We start from the raw sequence: 23,011 nt of genomic DNA on the forward strand, positions 1-23,011 counted from the left end.
TTAAGACAGGTATTAACATTCCCATCAACATGTGCAGAGCTGAACCCTGGACTTCCATTGTCAACAAATACATAGTTTTCTCAGGTCTTTTACAACTTAAAATATTTCAAATCAAGATTAGAAAAGATGATCTAAAACTTTAAGAACTAGTTTTTTATGTCTTGTAATATGATGTTCTGTAGATTGATCACATGTATTCCATCTGTATAAAACTAAACCTGATCAAAGGAGTTCATTAATATTTCTATTGGTTCTTTAGTCTACTACACTCAGTGGCCAAAAGTCATGGGGAGGCATGCCCCGGTACCGGTTTTGTCGGATATGACACATAAACAGTGTGACGCAATGTTGCATATGGCGCTAAGGTTGCCAGGATATCTGAGCAGTCTGATGCAGACAGGTGTCTCATGAACATTGCAGCACATCGCGAGTTAAGTGACTTTGAACATGGGATGATAATCGGTGCAAGACGCATGGGGCATAGGATTTTGGAATATAGCAATTTGGGTTTCTGAGGTCGGGTGGACCTGCAATATCGCAGACAACATTGGCAGCCACATAAACCAGCGCACCAGTTGACCACGAGTGTTTGATGAACGGACATCACGTCACCTGCACAGAGTTGTACGGGGCTCTCAATGGTCTACTGTGGGTGAAATCGCCACTGATTTGAATGTGGCGCGCCAGGACCCCATTTCCACCAGGACTGTATGCCGAGAACTGCACCGAATAGGCTTCAAGAGTCAACGCCCGACCCATGTCCCTCTGCTGATGCTGCAACACAGAGCTCGAAGACCGGCTATTAAGGGAGCCTCGGGTACATTCCCATGACTTTTGACCACTGAGTGTACTTGGAAATGAATCTTTATATCTACTTAAACCCATTACATTTTAAAATGACACCTATCCCCCCCCCCCCCCCCCTCAGATGCCCCTGTAGGAGTTAGAATATAAAAAATATCATTTACTTCGTATAATAAATTTTGAAAACTTGAAATCCCACAATACTCATATAGAATAGGAACACCACTATAAGAAACCATTGTTAAAATACAGTATACTTCACAAACCACATTACAGATTCAAATCTATAAAATATAAACCGCAAAATATACACATTTTGTTATTAAGACTAAGATATATATTTTAGATTGAAACGTAAGACCATTAAACACCATACAAAGGGTCTTTCCTTCTGTCCTTTGTCAGTCATGGACTGTCATGATTCAGTGATTGTACATAGTTTAGTATCAGTAGGCATCTGTGCCAGCACTTCTATCATCTGATGCGTTACATGGAAAGTCACCTTCGTGTTCTAGCTTAAAAATTTATTCCTGAAGTGGAACATGACGAATCGGTCGATGATAATCTTCTGAGCTGCTAAGGAGATCTGAATATTCATATCCTCTCATAAAATGTCCGCTATTCTGTTCTGCAAAGCCAATTAGCTGTCTTGCAAATACAGGCTCAACCTGGAAGACAAATCACACAATGACACCATGTTCAGGGGTAAAGTGAGAAGCAAGAAGAGGTTAATGCAACATTTACTGTCAATACGTCTCAAAAATTATAATGCTGAAAAATGTCACATATTACTTGGTTTGGCTTCATTTACCTTTCAAATTGGGACATAAATAAAAGGAAAACTTTCCCCTTTTCCTTTTGTTTAACCAGAGACCCATTGCATTTGGATGGCACATATTAAAGGGGGTTTCCAGGGAAAACTTTTTGATAATCTAAGCATAGGTCATCAACTTCAGAGTAGTGGAAGTCTGACACCAGCCATCCCCACCGATCAATTGTTTTGAGCAGCTAATACACAGAGAATGGAGCAGGAAGCAGATAGGGCTGTTCAGTGTAGTGACCAAACCAGGTTACTCCAGCTTAGCTCCCATTCCAGAAAATCTGATCTGTAGTAACCTGGATTGGTCAGTATGTAGAGAAAAGAATTGAAAAAGTATTTCAGCTATTCAGAACAGCTGATCAATGGGGGTCCCAGGTATCTAACCCCAGTGATCTTGATGACCTGTACTTGTACCTGACAACAACATTAATACATAGTGTCTTTAGATCTATATTATAGGCACTCCTATATGGTTTTCACATGAGGGAAATAATGGTCTATTTAAAAGGAGTTTGTACAACACAGATATGTAATACCAGCATGTTACATGAAGCCTAACTATGTTGACTAATAACCCAAATTCTATGAAGAATAAAAATTGCCTATGAAATCTCAGGATAGAAAATGTTGACCCAGTGGCGGAACTACTGCCACAGAAGCTGTATCGGCCTTGGGGGACCTGATGGGCCCCTTACTTACAACCCCTATTTACTTACTGATCCCCACTCCTGCCCACAACCGTCTCTACAGCCCCTTCAACCAACCAGGGTGCTCTGTGCATCTCATATCAAGTCGCTGACACTGAATAGCAACATGATATGGGATGCACGGGGCTCCCTGGAGGGCTAAAGGGGAAGTGGGATGTGGGCAGGAGCAAGGATTTTAAGTAGGGCCATGGCAAGAGTATTTGTTGGGTGAAGCAGGTTCATTTAGCAGTTTTGTTTGAGCAAACACGTTCAAAATGAAGCAGCTATTATTATACTCTGGGGTCTGAAGAGACCCTACAGTATAATTAGTGGAGGCCCAGGAGAGGGGATCAAACATAAAAAAAAACAGTGTTACTCACACCCCAAGGCTCCAGCCCCAACTACAGGCCTCAGCGGTCTGTGACATTATTGAAGAGACCTGAAGACCAGCACTAAAGCCCCAGGGAGGTGAGTAAAACTGGTTTTTATGTTTGATCACTTCTTCTTGGTGTCTACGATCATTATACTCTAAGGTTTGAAGAGACACCAAAGTATATTAATAGTTCATGAGTGGTGAACTATGGGACATTATCCTGTATGGAGGCCACTATGGGACATTATACCATGTGAACGCTATACTGTGTGGAGTCCGCAATGAGACGTTACACCTTACATGATTTATTACCAAAAAGTCATAGTACTGGAAGGAAAAGAACACCTACATGAGCTGTGATTAGTTTCCTTCCTCTCTGAGGGTCTGGAAATTCTTCCCCAAAACACAAAACAGTCTGAAATCTTGGAATTGGTCGTCCATGGTGAGCAAAGGCCTGCAATTCTGATGAATGGAAATATATGTCAAATGTCAAAATTGAACCAACGCATGAAATACACTACTAATATAGGATTACAGTTTCCAATTAAAAATGTCTTAATCTGTAACATCTGTCTCACCAGTCATAAATAGCCAAAAATGTTTAAGATCTTTAAGATAACTTCGAGAAAAATCCTCATATCTCGTTCATTTTGTGTGTACTCCTTCCCTACCTTTTCCTGTTTTGTATGTCATAGAAGAATTCCAATTATAATGCAATAGCTATTAGAGTCATACCTATCTACTACTATTAGGAATTCTATATAACATAATATACAATTCACTACATTGTAAAGTATAGTGAAGTAAAACATTTAGTCTTGACTTTTTATAAGATCTGGAAAAATATCACAAACACACTGTACATAAACCCTTCTTAGACTAAAGCCCCACGTTGCGGAAACGCAGCTTTTTTTACTGCAGTTTTTGCTGAGGTTTTTTGATCCAAAGCCAAGAGTGGGTTGAGCAGAAGAGAGAAGTACAGTATAAGAACTTCTTATATATTCCCCATTCCTTCTGTAGCCATTCTTGGCTTTGGCTCAAAAAACGCAACAAAATCTGCAACAAAAAAAGCTGCGTTTCTGCAACGTGGGGCCTGAGACTTACTCTATATTGTAATGGCTATGTTCAACTTCACTTCATTTTTATTATGCTAATGCACCTAATATATAAAAGCAAGGATATCTGCAGAGACATCTGAATGTCTATGGCCACTAGGCACATCTATTTTTCTCTATTATAACAGGAAACAAACTCTCTGTATCTACCATGTGAATCTACTCAGTTGTTACCCTCCTTCTTGTTTATTTACCACATGTGTGGAAGTATAATATGTGAGACATGAAAGTTGAAAGGTCAAAATGGAAACATGTTATATTAATCTACTTTATGATTTTTTTGTCCCTGAGTAAATCATTCAATATGTAATACAAGAAATTTACCTGTTAAAAATTGTTGAGTATCAAATAATTTGCAGGGCACATCTCGTTCTAGCTTATTGGGGCGATCGCTGTACACTGATAAAGGTCCTTCCCAGTAAATTCTGCTCTGGCACAGTCTCTTGGCATATATTCCATCATGGGCCATCCACAGAATTACACCTCGCTCCAAGTGGCTCAGCAGCTTTTCAATATTTTTCCGCAGACTGTTATCCTCAGGGTAAGGAAACAAGATTTGGTCGATGCGACCGATTTCCAAGCACTGTCCATGTGAAATCCTACATCCTTCTGGACTGGATGTTGTTCTCTCACCAACCAGAGTATCTCGGTAATATAAACTGATATGAAGCCGGCAGTCTATGAAGTAAAGGAAAGTCATTTAGAATAAATCAGTTGTATCAGAGCTGGTATATCTGTCAGGTAATCTAGGTATGAGTAATAGAATAGGTTGAAGATGTGCGAGTCTTGTGCAATGTGTAGAGAAGTTGGATGGCACAACTGAATCTTTGCCATGTACTACCTTCATAGCCCACAGACCATTATATTAGTTTTTCCTTCTGCTATATTAAGTCGCCTTTGAATAAGGGAAGTTAGACACAAGCCTTCCAGATAACATACACATCAGGTGATGGCTGATCCCAAAAGGCATAAAAACATGGAAAAATGAACCTACTTAACATATGAATACTAGATAAGAATTGACCTATGTGATAGAGTCCAGTGCCCTTACATTATACATTGAGTCCAGTGCCCTTACATTATACATTGAGCCCAGTGCCCTTACATTATACATTGAGTCCAGTGCCCTTACATTATACATTGAGCCCAGTGCCCTTACATTATACATTGAGTCCAGTGCCCTTACATTATACATTGAGCCCAGTGCCCTTACATTATACATTGAGTCCAGTGCCCTTACATTATACATTGAGCCCAGTGCCCTTACATTATACATTGAGTCCAGTGCCCTTACATTATACATTGAGTCCAGTGCCCTTACATTATACATTAAGTCCAGTGCCCTTACATTATACATTGAGCCCAGTGCCCTTACATTATACATTGAGTCCAGTGCCCTTACATTATACATTAAGTCCAGTGCCCTTACATTATACATTGAGCCCAGTGCCCTTACATTATACATTGAGTCCAGTGCCCTTACATTATACATTGAGTCCAGTGCCCTTACATTATACATTGAGTCCAGTGCCCTTACATTATACATTGAGTCCAGTGCCCTTACATTATACATTGAGCCCAGTGCCCTTACATTATACATTGAGTCCAGTGCCCTTACATTATACATTGAGTCCAGTGCCCTTACATTATACATTGAGTCCAATGCCCTTACATTATACATTGAGTCCAGTGCCCTTACATTATACATTGAGTCCAGTGCCCTTACATTATACATTGAGTCCAGTGCCCTTACATTATACATTGAGTCCAGTGCCCTTACATTATACATTGAGTCCAATGCCCTTACATTATACATTGAGTCCAGTGCCCTTACATTATACATTGAGTCCAGTGCCCTTACATTATACATTGAGTCCAGTGCCCTTACATTATACATTGAGTCCAGTGCCCTTACATTATACATTGAGTCCAGTGCCCTTACATTATACATAAAGTCCAGTGCCCTTACATTATACATTGAGTCCAGTGCCCTTACATTATACATTGAGTCCAGTGCCCTTACATTATACATTGAGTCCAGTGCCCTTACATTATACATTGAGTCCAGTGCCCTTACATTATACATTGAGTCCAGTGCCCTTACATTATACATTACAGTCTACATTTGGCGATTTGTGCAGATTACCTGATAAAGCAATGGCTTCCCCAGATCGTAAGCTTGGTTCTAGTGGTAGTCCAGCCGTTTGCGACTCCGATGGTGGACAAGCATAGAAAGAGCCAGTTACCTGATAACCTATTAAAAAAGACAAAGACATTTCTTATTTCTTGCATCTGTGTGTATGATTCTAAATAACTTTACGTTTACTCACTGGAAGGAGAAAAAGGATTGTAGATAGCACTCTGCCTAAAGAGCACAAGTTTCTCACACTGGTTTCTATAGAACTGATGTATTGTGGTTTACCCAGATTACATGTACAATTCTCTAGCACTGATTCCTGGGATGTACTCATGGTGTATGAATCATATTCATGTCTGGCCTTTCAGAAAAGAGAGTAGTTACATTTACCAGACAGATTACCAGGTTTATATTCTAATCTAGGGAAAGGAGAGCTGGGATTACATGGTACGTATACGAATATGTTAAATGTATCACATCTTGATTTCCATGCTTGTGCTGCACCGCTCACTTTCAGTATTCTTAATAGTGTCAGTTGCCGAAACCCCAACAGTGTCCCATAGACTCGAAAGGAACAACACTGCAGTACCCATAGTTGTTGCTATCGAGAATACAGCCAGTGAAAAGCTAAGCACCTTGCATGTAAGCAACGCATGCAGCTGCTGGCCCCAGAAAACAGCTGATCTGCAGGGGTCCTGACAGATGGATCCCTGCTGATCTAAACTTGAGGCTCTATCTTAAGGATACAACACCAATTTTGAAAAGATGGCTAACCCATTTAACTTTGATATATGTCAAAGAGGAACATCCTTAACCCAGAACTCTTGCTGGAATACAATAAATGGAAGTATAGAACAGAACAACCATCGGATAAATGTGGAGCTTGTCCAAAAAACATTTATGAACTATAAAATAGTTATAGACAAACACAGAATATCACAAGCAAACTGACCAATACTAAGACTCCCAAAGGTGACTCAATCTTACGGAGGCAGATACAAGCTATTACCTATTCCCCCTATGTAATGAATATGAACAATATCTATTCTGTATATGTTTATATTGTCTGGTATTAAAAAGTGACAAAAAATAAAATGTAAAATGAGTTGTAACTAGGCTATTTCTATTGCTTCACTACAGGGGCTTCTATATTATATTGAAACCAGGAAGCTGCATTAGGACTGGAGAACTGGAAGCAGACATCATAGATCTGGCTTCTTCCTATTCGTCTGCGACAAGACTATTGTCATTAACAATAACGTCAGCGCCATTGTTGTTAGTATCTGAGAAGATGCGGGATAACATACGCTATATCACAGGGGCAAATGATTAGTGACCTTCCCTAAATATTTCATTTTTGGTGCTGTATAACCCCTACTATTAACTAAGACAGTTTACCCATTGTTTTACTATTTAGTAAGTATTGGTAAGGTATATTTTCCCTTTCCATATGTGTGTCAGTGTCACTGACCTCTGGAGTAACTCACTAATAATGGTGACCCAGTCTGTGTATGTATGCACATTTTAATTATATTATTATTATAATTATTAATATTTTAATTATTATTATTATTATTACTATTTGTTAATATATTCCGATCCCTGGTTTAACCTTCCCCTTGCAGCCATTTTTCATTTTTGCATTGTTTTTCACTTTCACTTCCAAAAGCCGCCTTAATATTTTTATTTTTCTATCCAGAGAGCTTTATAAGGGCTTATTTTTTGTGGAACATGTTGGATGTGGTTCACGTGTGTGAAATGTGCTGGGACGTTGGAAAAAAAATTCCGAATTGGGTGAAATTAGGAAGAAAACTGTATTTGTGGAATTTTCTTATGGGTTTCATTTTTTTCATAGTTTTTGTTACAAAAATCTAAAACTCTGAAAAAGTCCCTATTCTCTAGCGCCATATCTTTTCTTGTTTCCATGTGTGGAGCTGAGTAAGGCATATTTTTTGAGGCTCAATATGAAGTTTGATAGCGTCTTATTTAATTTTTTTTGAGAGGCGAGACGGTGAAAAAAAAAGTTGACTTGGCTATTTTGATTTTCTTTAAATATTAAATAAATATTTTTAGATTTTTACAGTTCAGGCATTTTTAGATGCAGAGATACCTGTTATTTTTATTTTTGTTTAATTATTATTTTTATATATTTGTTTTATTGGCAGATTGGCAGATGTCCCTTAACTCAAAATGCCTATATAGAAATATGTTATGTCCATTAAATGCATAATAATGCACCAAAGTCATATGCACTAACATGTGTTGTGGTTTTACGCTGTGGTGTTTTCACAGCGTGTGGACATGACATACCTGTAGGTTCCAGCAAGCAAAGGCCAACACTGGGCAAGTCTAAAATAGACTTAAACCCAAAGACAGGCAAATACATTTGGTAAATACTTTTTTTTTTTTTTTTTTAGCCAAAATATTGTAATCATTTTGACAGTCCATGTCACAGAGAAGTATCTGCCAAGAAATCTTCATGAAACCACAAGAAGAGATTTCCTGGTAAAGTTTCTCTTTTCAACCACATAATTCTAATATGAACTCTAGACAGGTCATTCATTTCCCATATATATATATATATATATATATATATATATATATATATATATATACATATATATATATATATATATATATATATATATATATATATATAATTACCAAGTGTTGACCAGGTATAAAGTATGGGTGCAAAGGATCCCATCAAAGTCAGGAAGATCACCTGGCAAGTGTTGCCCCTGCTCAAAAGCTTTAACAGAGGACCTTAATATGTGCTCATAAAGCATAGGATGAAATGGGGATGATCTATCTAAAGTGGTGGTTCTTCATTTTCCACTATGTGAACATACCCTAAGAATGAAGGATCTGCGAGTTTCTATTGGCTAATATGGGTCATATAATGTTATATGTAGGAAGGTTCGTGAAATGCAGGGGTGTAACTTGAAGGGGTGCAGAGCGTGTAATCATACCGGGGCACAGAAGCCTTAGGACGTCTATAAGCGTTGGCTTAAGTATTGAGATTGCAGCTTCCATGTGGCCCATAAGCCAAGGAGACCCACAGATTAACCTAACCACACTAAGGGCTAGTTCACACGTGAACTGCCTGCACGGGTTTTGACACCGAGAGAGACGCGGCGAGCCGCGTCTCTCTCTGGTCAAAGCCTGCCTGCCGCGACCATCGCGGTTGCGGCTTTCCCCTCCGCTGTCAGCTCAAATGAATGAGCCGACATAGGAGGGTGCTGCCGGGGGCAGAAGCCGCACGGCTCAACCCGCGCAGCTTTCGCCTGAAGATAGTGCAGGTTGCTTCTTTTCTCCGCTAGCAGCAGCCCACCGCTAGCGGAAAAAAGAAGCCTGGCGGTCTGCATAGACCACCATTGTAAGGGGAGGTTTTTGACGCGGAATTCGCTGTCAAAAACCTCCCCTGGGCTCACGTGTGAACGAGCCCTAAGGTTAATTAAACTCCTTAGCTCATGTAGCCATCACTATCAAGAATTCACTGTAGGGATGAGATAGGGGGCCTCGGACAAAAGATTGCATCGGGGCCCACAAGACTTTAGTTACGCCACTGGTAATATGCTATATTTGCTTTTGTTAATATGTTGGGAATTTTAGGTCCTAGAGAGCAGAAAGCCTTTGGAAGTGCCTAAGTTATCTATATGCCAAATATGCTGCAGGTGGATCAGTAGTTTGGCCATGCATAAAGAACGGACAACAGAAATTCATTATATATATATATATATATATATATATATATATATATATATATATTTATTTATATATATATATGTATATATATATATATATACATATTCACCAAAGTTTATATATCAAATACTATATTTGTCTGATAAGTTTAGAATTTGACACACCAAAATATTGAGAGCGCAGCTACAATTGATTCCAGTATTATCAAGTGCACTGATAGGACTGAGAAGCTCAAGTTCATAACAGATTGACAGACAGATCTCATTCCCCCACCATATTCTGATCAATATGATGAAATATTGAGTAGCAGCTATATAGAACTATTCTTACTGTTATCGCAGGATGTGTTTTGCCACAGGTGACTACGTGCTGCGAAGGGGACACTTGCACACTGGTAAGGGAGATCAGGATGGGGTTGTTCATAGTCTCTCCAGCTACGTTCATGGGGCATCATGAAGTGTGGCACCTATTAAAAATATGATTAATCTTTTTAACTGCATATCAAAAGCTTTCTCATAATTTACAAGGCATATGCCACAATGTCTGCATTAAGTTTCACCCACAATGTTTCTATAATGAAAAGTTTAACACGTTTCTGATATACTTTATGCTTTAACCCATTCTGCATTTTGAAGATTTTGGCTTTTTGTCAGTAAATCTAATTATTTTTGTTTATAATCAGAAACCAAAAACCTGTCATTGGCTAAGGCCTCGTTCACCTCTGCATTGGTATTCCCTCCACATCCAGCGCCGGCTCTATCTTCGCCTGGAATGGGATCTCCCTGCGTCTTCTTCTGGCTTCAAACTTCTAGGCATGTGCAGTCGACTCTCCCGTCGGGCCTTGGGCAGAGCCGATTGCGCATGCCCGTGGCCTTTTTCTTGTGGCCGCTTACCCTAGCTTACTGTGTAAGCAGTCACAGGAAAATTGCCACGGGCATGCGCAGGCAACTCTGCCGACTGCACATGCCTAGAAGTTTGAAGCCAGCGCCAGAAGAGGACGCAGGGAGAGGCCGTTCCAGATGAAGATAGAAGCGGCGCTGGAGAGTTCTCTCGAAACATCTAAAGGTAGGAGAAGAATAGCCTTTCTTAAGGCTATTTGTACATGTTTAGGGAGAAAAAAATTGCATTTTAATGATTGAACCCTTTTAAAGCAAAGGATTGTAGTGAGCCGCAGCCAAAAAAAACTCTGCTGAAAAGACCACGGCGGAAACACATTTTTTTCCATAGCGTTTTTCAGAGAAAGTCCACAGAGTTTTCCTCTGCGGACTATCTTCCCCTATTATACCTATATGGAAAACGTCAGCATTTCCGTAGGTATAAGTGACATGTTGCGATGTTCAAACACATGTCTGTTTTTGAAATAGCAGCTTTAGCACCATTAGTTACATTTTCACAACATGGGCCCGGCCTAAAATAGCTTTTTGATGTTTAACATTGGGTCAGGGGAAGGAGCTACAGCCTTTGGAGCCTCGTACTGCTACTAACCTGAGCATGTGGTTGTAGAGAAGTATAGGCTTGGGGTACACCGTACGGATGGTTCACTATTACCTGATTCTCTTCTGTGCCAAGCTGTTTTATTCCTGTAGTGATATAAATGGTTGATGTTTTTCAATAAAGAGGGAAATATTGTACATATTACATTAATGCCAGAACTTTATCCCTAAAGAAAATGTACTGTAGCCACCCTCAATCTGGAAGCCTGTAATATTGGAGATTGGAGTTGGAATTAGAGATTACAACGTAACATCTATTTTTGTGAACCCTGTGGGCAATCCTTGCCATACATTACATTCATTTTCAGGAACAGCGTTTCCATGGGCCACAAGGTGGATATATAGGAAAGCTCATGCCTACGCAGAGTTGAAATATAGTATATACAGTAGAACAGGTGCAGTAATCCCCATCCAGTATATACTGGTTATTCATACATGCTTACATGTCTCTCCGTCTGCTCAGAAACCATCTGAAGAGCACTTTACTCCTACAGCTTCACATGAATACAGTTCAAAGGAAAACCATAGGTTTTATGGGATCAATGAGTTTGTACATGGTATACATTACACAGCCTAGGGGCAGTGAAGAGAATTTGCTGTGCTAGGAGCTTGGCGTGTCTTATTGACCGAACATATTCAGTGGTTAGCCTTCAAAACAGTTCCTACTTCTCCCTTGGTTTGTTGAGACCTTTTCTAATGAAACCACCATGTTTGGAAGGGTTTCTCATAGCCATGTATGAAAGGGGAACATATGGAGGAGAGAATATCTTACCTTTCTTTGATCCTTCTGGAACAATTTTGTAAACCTTATATGGGTCTGATATATCCAGTTGACTTCTCTCTACTAACTCTTCAAAGTCATTGCTTTTGTTTAAGGCACAACGTAACCTTGTCTTCCATGTAGGAGGATCTGGTTTGTCAAGGCCTTCTCTGTATTTGCCTTTAAAAAGAGCCCATGCCTGTAAATGTGATAATACAATGCTGATCAGAATACAATAAAAGATGAAACAAGAAGGCATCATCATCTGTATGAACATAATAGCAGAAGAGCTTAATGATAGACGTACTACTAGACACACCAGTTAATAATGGTTTCTAGTACATTGAAATGCAATTCTTATCAGAAAGACCAAAAATACATCATTTTAGTGAAAAAAAAATCATAAAAACGAGTTGTTGGCAGGATATTACATCAAGTACTAGAAACCTCAACCTTCAAAGTCCCTTTATGACGCACATGCTTGAATGACCAGTTAGGCTAAGGCCCCACATTGCGGAAACGCAGCTTTTTTTGTTGCAGATTTTGATGCTTTTTTTTTTTTTTTAGCTAAAGCCAAGAGTGGCTACAAAAGGAATGGAAAATATATAGGAAACACTTATATCAATCCACTCCTGGCTTTGGCTCAAAAAAACGCTGCCAAATCTGCAACAAAAGAAGCTGCGGTTCGGTAACATGGGGCCTTAGCCTTATAATACAGGTAGATAGCGATACTTAAAGGAGCAGACGTGCAGAGGAAGGTTAGTATTCTTTCTCCACATAATCTCAAAATATCTTTTTTACCAGGCATTTTAAAAATAATCTTAAATAAATAAAAAAAACTAATAGATACAAGTATCAGAATCATTTCTTCAGTCAAGTTCTTAACAATTGCATTCACCTGTTACTCTGTTTCTTCCTTTTATGCATTCTAACAATAGAGCATGGCTAATACTAGAGCACCGGGACTCCTGGAAGGCATACAATTTTTGCTATAAAGGGATACAGTAAGGGCTCATTCACACAGCAGGGTTCATTGGCGGAGTGCTAGGCATTGTATTAATGGCAAACACAGAGCCCCATAGACGTTAATGTAGCTATTTACACAACTGGGTTTTTTTAGCGGTCCAAGGCTCAGTGGTTAGCACTAGAGATGAGCGAATATACTCGATCAAATACCTCCGACACATAGCTCCCGGCGCCAGGGAAGGTGGGAGGGGCAGTAAAAATTCGATGCCCCAGAAGTGTTTAGGCACCGGGAGCCATGCGGCGGAGGTATTTGAACGAGTATATTCGCTCATCTCTAGTTAGCACTACAGCCTTGCAGTGCTGGAGTCCTGGGTTAAAATCCTGCCAAGGACAACATCTGCAAGGGGTTTGTTTGCGAGGGTTTCCTCTGGGTACTCCGGTTTCCTCCTACACTCCCAAGACATACTGATAGGCAATGTAGATTGTGAGCCCTACATGGTACAGTGACTAGCAATATCTGTAAAGTGCTGCGGAATATGATGGCGCTATATAAGTAAGCATAATAAATAATAAAGATCTGAGGAAAAATAGAACCTGTCATTTCTCAAGCGTCCATGAATTGAAAAAATACAGCATCTATTCCTTTATATAAAACGTAACTTTTATTATGAAAAAGTTTTCCGGAGCATAAGCCGCTCCATAAAATCAAATACAAGTATGCATGATGGCAGAGATGAAATGACGTCTGACTGACGCGTTTCGGGGCGTTATTGTAGCCCCTTAATCATAGCCTGATTAACCATAGGCTGGATTTTTTCAATTCATGGACGCTTGTACTTACACCTTGGGCTGAGAGGCCGAATTTTCCGAGCACCTTCCTTTCTCCATAAGGTAATGGACATTTTTTTCTTTTTAAATCAGAAGATCTGTGGGTGAGCTGACATATGTTATTTATTTTGTCATTTCTCAGGCCAAGTTCTCTTGTGTCTATGAGGGTCCATGATATCAGAATACCCTTCGGTGTACCCTCGGTCATAATAATGAACTTTTTTTCATGGTCAAGTGCAGAGCTCTATTCTTCAACATTATTAAAAAAAAATACTCCCCCCTTTCTTCCTGCCTACAAATGACACTTTATTCACTCTTCTGAGCTGTTCCAAAAATAACAATGAAATCTATTTTCCTGTTAAATATTATATTTCTTAATAATTCTGTCACAGTTTGTCAGTAAAGATAGGTTTAAACTGGAAGAAATGTAGAGCATACAGGAAGAAACACCGCACTCTCCGCAGTCTCTCCTGCATCTGATAAGTGTGTTACACATTCTAGGGTAAAACTTCAAGTCTTTAGTACTTAGAAAATGAGACAGCCCTCTGCTGGTAAATGAGTCACCAGAATTTACTTTAGTATGACAGTGACAGATCAGAAGTGTGGGAGGTGGAAAGAAAAGCAGCTCTGTTATAATAAAGATTAATTATTAGAACTTGGTTTATTAGGGTTTGTGTGGTCAGAATCAGGAGATAATGGAGTTAGTATAGAGCTGGCAGAGTACTAGAAACAGCTCTGAGTCATAATGATCATCTATAAATGAATGACATCAAATCTTAACTTCTACTGTATGTTGGGGCCCCATGTGGCACAAACGCCACCAATCCCCATCACACATTGCGTAAAAAAAACGCAACATACAACTCGCAGTATATCTATTATACCTACGGAAACCCTGGCGGTCTCACTATAGATATAATAGGAACAGACTTTCTGTGAAATGTGCTGTGAGAAAAACTGTGTTGCGTTGCTGCCAAGTGCATTTTTGCTGTGGCCTGCTACGTGGAGCCTTAGCCTTAAAATGACCTTATGGCTCATATATTACTGCAATGAGAGGGTGCACAGATCACTAACAGCATTGGTAAAATGCCATAGCATAACACGAATATTGGAAATCTTGTACAAGTACATGGAATAATTGCAGTTCTGTATGTTCAAATATATATATATATATATATATATATATATATATATATAGTCAGGTCTGCGGTTGCTAGGTGGGGTGGCATAGACACACAACACACAAGTCCAGTTTCTTTAGTCCAAGACAAAGGTAGAGTTTTATTTTCACTGAAAAAGGCAGTGCAGCAACAAAAGGAAACAATACAAAAATAAATACCTGCCCGGCTAGGCTCTAACTAAACATAGAATAAGTTACCTCACCTAGAATAACAGAAATCAGAAGCCAGTAGAATCATTCAGGACACAGCTCCAAAAATATGACCTCTTTCTTTGGCTCTCCAGCCAAACTCTGCCCAAAGACTGCTGCTGGAGCTGACTTCTTAAGCCTCCTTTGATGAGCAGACTCTCTGCAGCTGAGTCGCTGCCGGAACATCCCCAAAGTGTGGACTGGAGGAGGGTGGAATCCCTAAAAATCCAGCCCAATACTGAGCATTTACCAAAATGCTCAGCAGACGAAAGTTGTCTGCTGAGAACAAACATTCCTTCTGGAGTTTTCTCATATATATATATATATATATATATATATATATATATATATATATGCACTTCATAGACTTTTTGTTGCAACTATCAGTTTATTAGTAAATATATAATACAAACTGGACAGGAATGATCAACTATGACTAAAATGTGAAGGGAGTCTGTCAGTAGTGCATAGGTGGTGGAGGGATCAGGTGAAATGTTTCTTCCTGCCATAAAGACCATATACTACAAGGCAAGTTTTATTGTTTTATGACTAGTCGACTTATGGCTAACCAACTCAGTCAGGCATAAATAAGAGAATATAACTGGCTAGTGACCTCATGGCCATTTGTGGAGTATTCTTCTTTCCAAGATTCTTTCCAGATGAAACCAGCTATTCTTCAGACCCTCAAGAGGACATGGAGGATGGGTCACTCTGGCTGGGGGATGCTTAAGCACAAACCACAAGAGACTGTGTTTACCATACAATTTTGTCACATCTGCTGGAGCCAGCAAGGAAGCATGGTGTGCCCATTTTCCATCAGAAGAGATCCTCCAAGCTCCATGAAACCAAAGAGACTCTGAGTATTAGTTTCATTCAGTTTTTTTTCCCATTATTTTTGTGCTTGTTTTGTCATTTAGTTCCCTTTGTCTCTTTCATATATAGCACTGAACCCTTTGGGTATTACAGTCCTATGAAAAAGTTTGGGCACCCGTATTAATCTTAATCATTTTTAGTTCTAAATATTTTGGTGTTTGCAGCAGCCATTTCAGTTTTAAATATCTAATAACTGATGGACACAGTAATATTTCAGGATTGAAATGAGGTTTATTGTACTAACAGAAAATGTGCAATATGCATTAAACCACAATTTGACCGGTGCAAAAGTATGGGCACCTCAACAGAAAAGTGACATTAATATTTAGTAGATCCTCCTTTTGCAAAGATAACAGCCTCTAGTCGCTTCCTGTAGCTTTTAATCAGTTCCTGGATCCTGGATGAAGGGATTTTGGACCATTCCTCTTTACAAAACAATACAAGTTCAGTTACGTTTGATGGTGGCCGAGCATAAATTTGATACTTCGAACATTTGCTTTATAACCGCATGGCCTGTTTTGAAGTGTGTTTGTGTTTGACTGTTGGAGAGATGCATGTATATGTGAGTGAGGTTTCTGCTTAGCCTGTCAAGTCGGTGGTGGTGGCAACATGATTTGAGGTGTGTAGACTGTGTTGGGGCGTGATGCGATTTACCCTCTATTTGAGGCCTGAGTGAAGGGTGAGTGCAAGACTGAGTGAGTGGAGTGAATTGAAAAGAGATCAAAAATATACAGTCAGGGAGACTGCGCTATGATCTCCTCCATTATAGGTGTATGACACAAGCCGCCCTATATTAGCAGTATCTAGTGATATCAGATTTAGAATCTCCGTGGACAGCCTGTGTGGTACAATTCATGTTGTTTGAATCATACAGAAAGGTCTGTTTCCTGAGATGGTGACCGCCTTGAGAGGAATCACGTTAGAGATTTTTTTATTAGCTCAGGAGTGTTTACAGGGAAAAAGGAGCTGTATACAGTTCCCACAACTGCTGTCACTAAGTAAGTGACACACTGATTACTTCCAAGATATTTCTCATTACTGGCTGTTTTAACACATTGGTGGGCCCAGTGCAAAGGTTTCATGAGTGGGCCCCCCTTTTCAATACCACTCGCTATTATATCCATCTGAAACCTACCAAAAACTGGGATTTTATATGGTGGCATTCAATGGGTGACAATGTAACACCTGACTTATGGAACTTTTCCGCCTGTCAGAAATGTTTTACATCTGGGTCACAATGCCAAAAACTTTTTGGTTATGTTTGGAGGGGTATTGCATCTGGCTCAGTGGGATATTACTATATATATATATATATATATATATATATATATATATATATATATACATATAGATATATACATATAGATAGATAGATAGATAACAATCAGAGTGCAAAAGTATTGTATGCTTTCTGATTGATAGCAGAGGGGATAACATGGACACAAATCCATGCTACTCCCCCTGGGGTCACATACATGGTATGTGCAGATGATGATTTATCATCTGTATGTAGTCTGCAAGGCTCCTCCTCCTTCCGCTGCTCTACCATGCTACCTGAGGCAGGAGGGAAGAGGACAATTTGGAGCCCCATATCTCAGGATCCACTAAGGGTATAATGATTCATTTTAAAGATGAGAATCTCTTCTATAAAATGATACCAAGATCATCATGATCGTCCTTACAGATTCTTAGCAATTTGCAGATAAAAATGCTGTAGGAAACTGAGATTTTGAATCTGTAAAGACTGTCATGATGATTTTGGTATCATTTTAAAGATGATAACAAGAAAATCTTCAATAACTGACAAAAATAACCTATTAAAGTTTCTATTTTTGAAAGCATTCTGGCTTTGCAACATTTTGGCAAACAAGCCATATAATGCCCCCTTAGTGTCCTCACAGTACAATGCCTCCCTGAAAACTCTTATCAAATCAAATCAAATCAAATCAAATAGGCTTTATTGGCACGGCCGAATGGATATTTGGCATTGCCAAAGCTAGTAAAGTGTGTGTGTGTGTGTGTGTGGGGGGGGGGGGGTGTTGGAGTCGAGGGGGAGAGTATGGGAGGAGGGGGTGTTGGGGGGGGTGGCTGATTTTACTCCAGACATGTACTGTCATGTGTTCAACAGACACCAGAATACAACACAGCTGAGCTCAGATCAGAGAAGGAACAGGGAGAAGAGCCTTGAGTAATAAAGCCCCAGTCCTCCCACAAGGAGTCCCACTGATGGAAGCCTTCATTGTACTTCCAAAATGCTGGAACTGTTTTGGAAAATTCTGTATAGTTAACAACTATGCCATTGAGTTTTGCAAAGAGTTGCATGCTACACTATTTATTTTCTATCAAAAATGTTGGAACTGTAAACAGAACTCTGAATTGAATGCCCATATGTGAGCATAGTTATAAAAGGTGTTCTAAGTATTGGAAAAATATTGATTTTAATTGATTAGCAAAATATTATACATTGGCAACACAATAATAATAATAATCAACCACTAAGCTCCAAACTGTATAAACTGACAAAATCCGATGAAGCAGCAGTAAGGCCCCATGCACACCAAGGGGCCTCCAATGCTCTGTTCTGATGATTATAGACTAGGTCCCATCCAGCTCTATGACATTTGAATGTAAACTCCCCTTTGAAATGAATAGAGGATGGAGAGCACCCAATTTCACTTGGATGCCTGCACACTCTGTCATTTGCATGAGGCTTAAGGCAACATTAGTTACAGTTCTGGACACCTCATCAGGAATATATAAGCCTGCATGGTTTATATACTGCATGCATCTTTTTCCATTAGGTTATCCATACTCTGAAGGTTAAAATAGTCAGGGTTTAAGGGATTTTCAGTGTCCTAGAATAGTCATCATCATAGCTTTGAGAAAATGCTTCTGGTTATGGAATAGTCCCAAGATCACTAATAAAATAATTGTGGCAAGTTTTGGACTTGTGTGCCACTGATGTTATAACGTTAAAAAAATGCTCACTCAGTGACTCATTTGTAATACTTGTGTCCTATTATGTGGATGATGGGACCCCCTCTGGCTAAAGGACCCAAGTGTGTCTGCTACTGATATACTTCATACAGGTAAGCCTCTAAACACATGACTTTCACCTCTGCTAAATCAAGCAGGGAACTGATACATGTATGTATATGATAAGTCCAAAGGAAAGTTTAAGCTTCTATCCTGGGCATACACATAACCAGATAGCCATACTTGTTTGAAAAAATATATCCGACTCCTTTGTTCAGGATCAGCGATTTGCTTAGATTGTCAACGATTTTAAGTGAGATCCAGCTTTACTTCCAAAAGCAGAATATGGTACTTCCAAAAGCAGAATATGGTACTGTAGCATGGTGAGGAGACCCATAGAAGCTAACTCAGGCTCTGGATCTACAGTGCACATTCACTTCTAGAACTAGCAGAGTGTACAGAGCCAGCCGTAGACAGGTCCATGCACTCAATGTTCAGTGCCCATTCCTGGATACAATAGCTTGGCTCCCATTCAAATGATTGAATATACACCTATAAGGGCCTTATATCCAGCTACATTTGCAAATCAAACAGAATATCCAGTTGCATGACAGGTGTTTCCATCTTATGTTATAGGCCAAAAAACTCAACTTTAGTAGCAACACCAAACCACTATTTGCCCTCATCATTGGACTGGACCATCTATAGCAGGAAATCCTTGGACAGAACCGATGCTAGGTTCATTTACTGTATAGCCTCAGGCTTGCACCAGAGAATCTTATATACCGCCTTGTGAACCTTTTACTGTATTTTGCATTTTACATGATTAAAATGGTTACTCTCTATATGAAATTGTGAAATATAAAAGCTAACGCTCCTTTATTTAGAAAGACATACAATATGACTCATTGTATGGTTTTAGCATTTTTCACACCGTTTGGTAGGTTAACATTAGAGAGATTCTCTTATAGTCCATATTGTAAATTATATGTGAGGAAATGCAATGAAAAACAACTTTAAGAAGGGAATTTACCTGTATGCAAATGGTTTCACTGGAAAACTCTAGACGTGGCGATCATGTCATGATCATCACACATTATTTGTCACAACTTAGTCATTCCCTGTGGCTCACACATAGACATTTTTCATTTTGGTAAATTGTACCTTAAAAAGGGCTGCATCTTCATCTCTATTATAATCCTGTTTGCCTGCATGTTTCCATGGAATGCGGAAGATGGTCCGATCTTCATTTTCCCATACTAAACCAGGATACTTGTGGCTGTCAATCTGGTCGATCAGCCACTGTCTTAGCTTGCCATTGCCACAACTTATTGGTGTCATTACACTCTCTCCGTTGTGGTTCATACCAAATATACCCGCCTTGTTCTTGCGCTGTGATAAATTAAAGAATGATCAAATGAATATTATTAATAAGTAAAAATATTACAATGAATATTCCATTTATCATCTTATTAACTGTGTTGTTAGAATACCATGTTAGTCAAATTGTGTTATCCGTTGAGCAATGAACGTTTTCAAGGGCGACATAATATCTCAGTGGTTAGCAGTGCTTGAGTCCTGGGTTCGAATCCGACCAAGGACAAAATCTGCAAGTAGTTTGCATGTTCTCCCCATGTTTGTGTGGGTTTCTTCCCACACTCCGAAGACATACTGATAGAGAAATGTAGATTGTGAGCCCTATATGGGACAGTGCCTGGCAATGTCTGTAAAAGTGCTGCGGAATATGTTGGCGCTATACAAGTAAGCTAAATATCTAAAATAAATATAATATACACGTCCATAATGTAGTTGAAAGTTTACCAAATCTGATTGTATTCTGTCAGAGTATTTAGTAGCATTTACTATTTGACCATTATATGACCACATATTAGGATCCATATTATACCTGCAACACCCAGTCCTATTGAATGGAACTTACAGTAGATACAAATAGAACCTTTTTGTGAAATAAGTTAAAATATGGGTACAATAGGCCCATCTGCAGAAACCCTAACTGGAGGAACAGTACTTTTTGGATAATATGTACAGCACAGTGCAATATACTGGAGTTAGGAATATAAGGGAATTTTTGGATAAAATATTTTCTTTTGTAGACTTACATATGTTACTATACATATTTTAAATTCTTAGACTATTAATACATAATAAATCTCCTGAAATAAGCCACTTTAGCTACATCTAACCACATGGAATGTGATTTCACCCGGCCAATTCACATTAGTTACAATGGGCCAATAATTCAGTAAGCTTTGTTTATTTGAATACTATATTCCTGATATAATACTATATTCCTGATGTGTATTACAAAGCTTATTACGCTTTGTCTGGCAGGTTCCTTATTTTCTTTTCCGCATTTAACCAATTTTAAGCCATTTTAAGAATCAGTCAAGTCACTTAAATATGAAGATGCTGTTATGGGTAGACATTAAGACCTCAAGGCATCCAGCCCCCAAGAGAAATGACTAAGGGTCTCCTGTTCTTTTGTCACTCTATTGGTGACTGGAACCAAAGTCACAATGAGGGTGTAAAAAAACTGTATGAGCTGGCAGGGAATTTATTGCAGGTGCTAGGAACTAACTCAAGATATGTCTGACAAATAGCAACTACTACTAACCAACTACAGAGCCAGACCTGATGGCTTGGTAGCATGTATGAATAGGAACAGAGTTTTATTGTGTTGTGAAGACTTCACTGGTTCTCTACACCAGGGATGCATGGGCTCTTATATGAAGGCCATGATAGTCATATTGTCCCACTCACAGGGACCTCAATAAAACTTAAAAATGGTATTGTAATCTGAAATATCTATGGCATATCAATACTAAATGTCATCTGTGACTTATGGCTGGAAACTATGCTTTTGGGCGTCCACCTATTGGAAGGATTACAGTCCGAGGCCCCCACTCCAGAGAAGGGAAGATGAGGCAACTGAACATGCATGTGGCTATTTCAGCCATAGTTTCTGTAAGTTCTAAACACAAGTTTCTAAACTCCCATAAACTACAATGTAGAGATCCATGTATATACTGTGGATATTCCTTAAATGTCTCCTATAGCAATACCAATTTAATGGAGCAATCTGGCTGCAGCTATTGCATTTATACTCTTATGGTTAATACAGGCACACATGGCTTTCACTAGGCACAACACAAGAAACAGAATCCTGGATTGCTCCTTCAAGTTTCTTAAAATAAAATCTATATAGCTCTCCAGGTATGTAATGCAGGGGTGAATGCTTGTGTAATCATCCAATAGCCAGTGGATTTATCCAATACATAACTGATATGCTGTAATACTTACCTTCCATGGTGCCAGATTGCATTGACTACAAAACATAGCATGTGGCAGTGGACACAATGTTTAGAAGTTGCTATTATTTACACCATGTTTGCAGTAGTACACACAGTGTACAGGCAGTGCAATTCTTAGGACAATGTGTGCAACCAATGGTGTAATTTGCTGTTCAGCCTCAGTGCAAAATTTTTAATGGGATCCCAAATTACCATGTGCTATCTATAATACTGGTATCTTCCTAGGGCCCTTTCACATGGCGTAAGCGCTCGGCTCATTCCGAGCCGGCTTTACGCGCGCTCCCATTGAAGTGAATGGGAAGTGTTTAGAAGCGCTCGCGTGTACGGCTCAAAATGAGCCGAGCACTTACGCCGTGTGAAGGGGCCCTTATGTTGTAGATAGACCTTTGGACCCCCTCAGGCTCCAGGGCCTGGTGGAGATTGCTACTTCTGCACCTCTTATAGATAGCGCCTTATGTACAACAGTGCCTGGAACTGAAAGGTAATAGTGAAGCAAAGACTGTGAGTGCATAGAGGGGCTTAGTCTAGAATTCGGAATAAGGACCACAGTGTAATTTAGTTAGGCAATTGGCAAGGGGCCTATTGTACTATAAGGAAAGTCAGATAGCCAAGGTTCATGTGAATAAATAGTTTTTTCTGCTTATGGATGCCTCAGTTTCTGACATATTATTTTTTCCCTGATAAGCTAATGAACTGTTTACGGCAACAAGGAAGTCACCATTGCTTTCATGACACCAAAGAACTATGCTTTTTAGGGCCCAATTCTTCCAT

At 39.3% G+C, this 23,011-nt stretch overlaps 1 protein-coding gene across 1 annotated transcript; it reads right to left on the reverse strand.

The window, feature by feature from the left end:
* Positions 1-1,328: 1,328 nt before the first annotated feature.
* Positions 1,329-20,290, reverse strand: IRF4 (interferon regulatory factor 4). The gene is made up of 8 exons (XM_075272176.1): positions 20,073-20,290; positions 11,909-12,095; positions 11,129-11,223; positions 9,974-10,109; positions 5,945-6,052; positions 4,123-4,476; positions 3,033-3,145; positions 1,329-1,472 (listed from the first exon to the last, which is right to left on the reverse strand). The coding sequence occupies exons 1-8, from the start codon at positions 20,271-20,273 to the stop codon at positions 1,329-1,331; spliced, it is 1,338 nt and encodes a 445-aa protein (XP_075128277.1). The 5' UTR covers positions 20,274-20,290.
* Positions 20,291-23,011: the final 2,721 nt, after the last annotated feature.

The sequence above is a fragment of the Leptodactylus fuscus genome, chromosome 4 (genome assembly GCF_031893055.1).
Source record: "Leptodactylus fuscus isolate aLepFus1 chromosome 4, aLepFus1.hap2, whole genome shotgun sequence".
Classification (NCBI taxonomy): domain Eukaryota; kingdom Metazoa; phylum Chordata; class Amphibia; order Anura; family Leptodactylidae; genus Leptodactylus; species Leptodactylus fuscus.

Coding starts and splice junctions, on each gene's coding strand:
- IRF4 (XM_075272176.1), bottom strand. CDS start 20,273: ATGAACCACAACGGAGAGAGTGTAATGACACCAATAAGTTGTGGCAAT. Junction 10,110..11,128: donor CTCTACAACCACATGCTCAG/GTTAGTAGCAGT, acceptor TATTTTTAATAG/GTGCCACACTTCATGATGCC. Junction 3,146..4,122: donor TACTCAACAATTTTTAACAG/GTAAATTTCTTG, acceptor TCCATTCATCAG/AATTGCAGGCCTTTGCTCAC.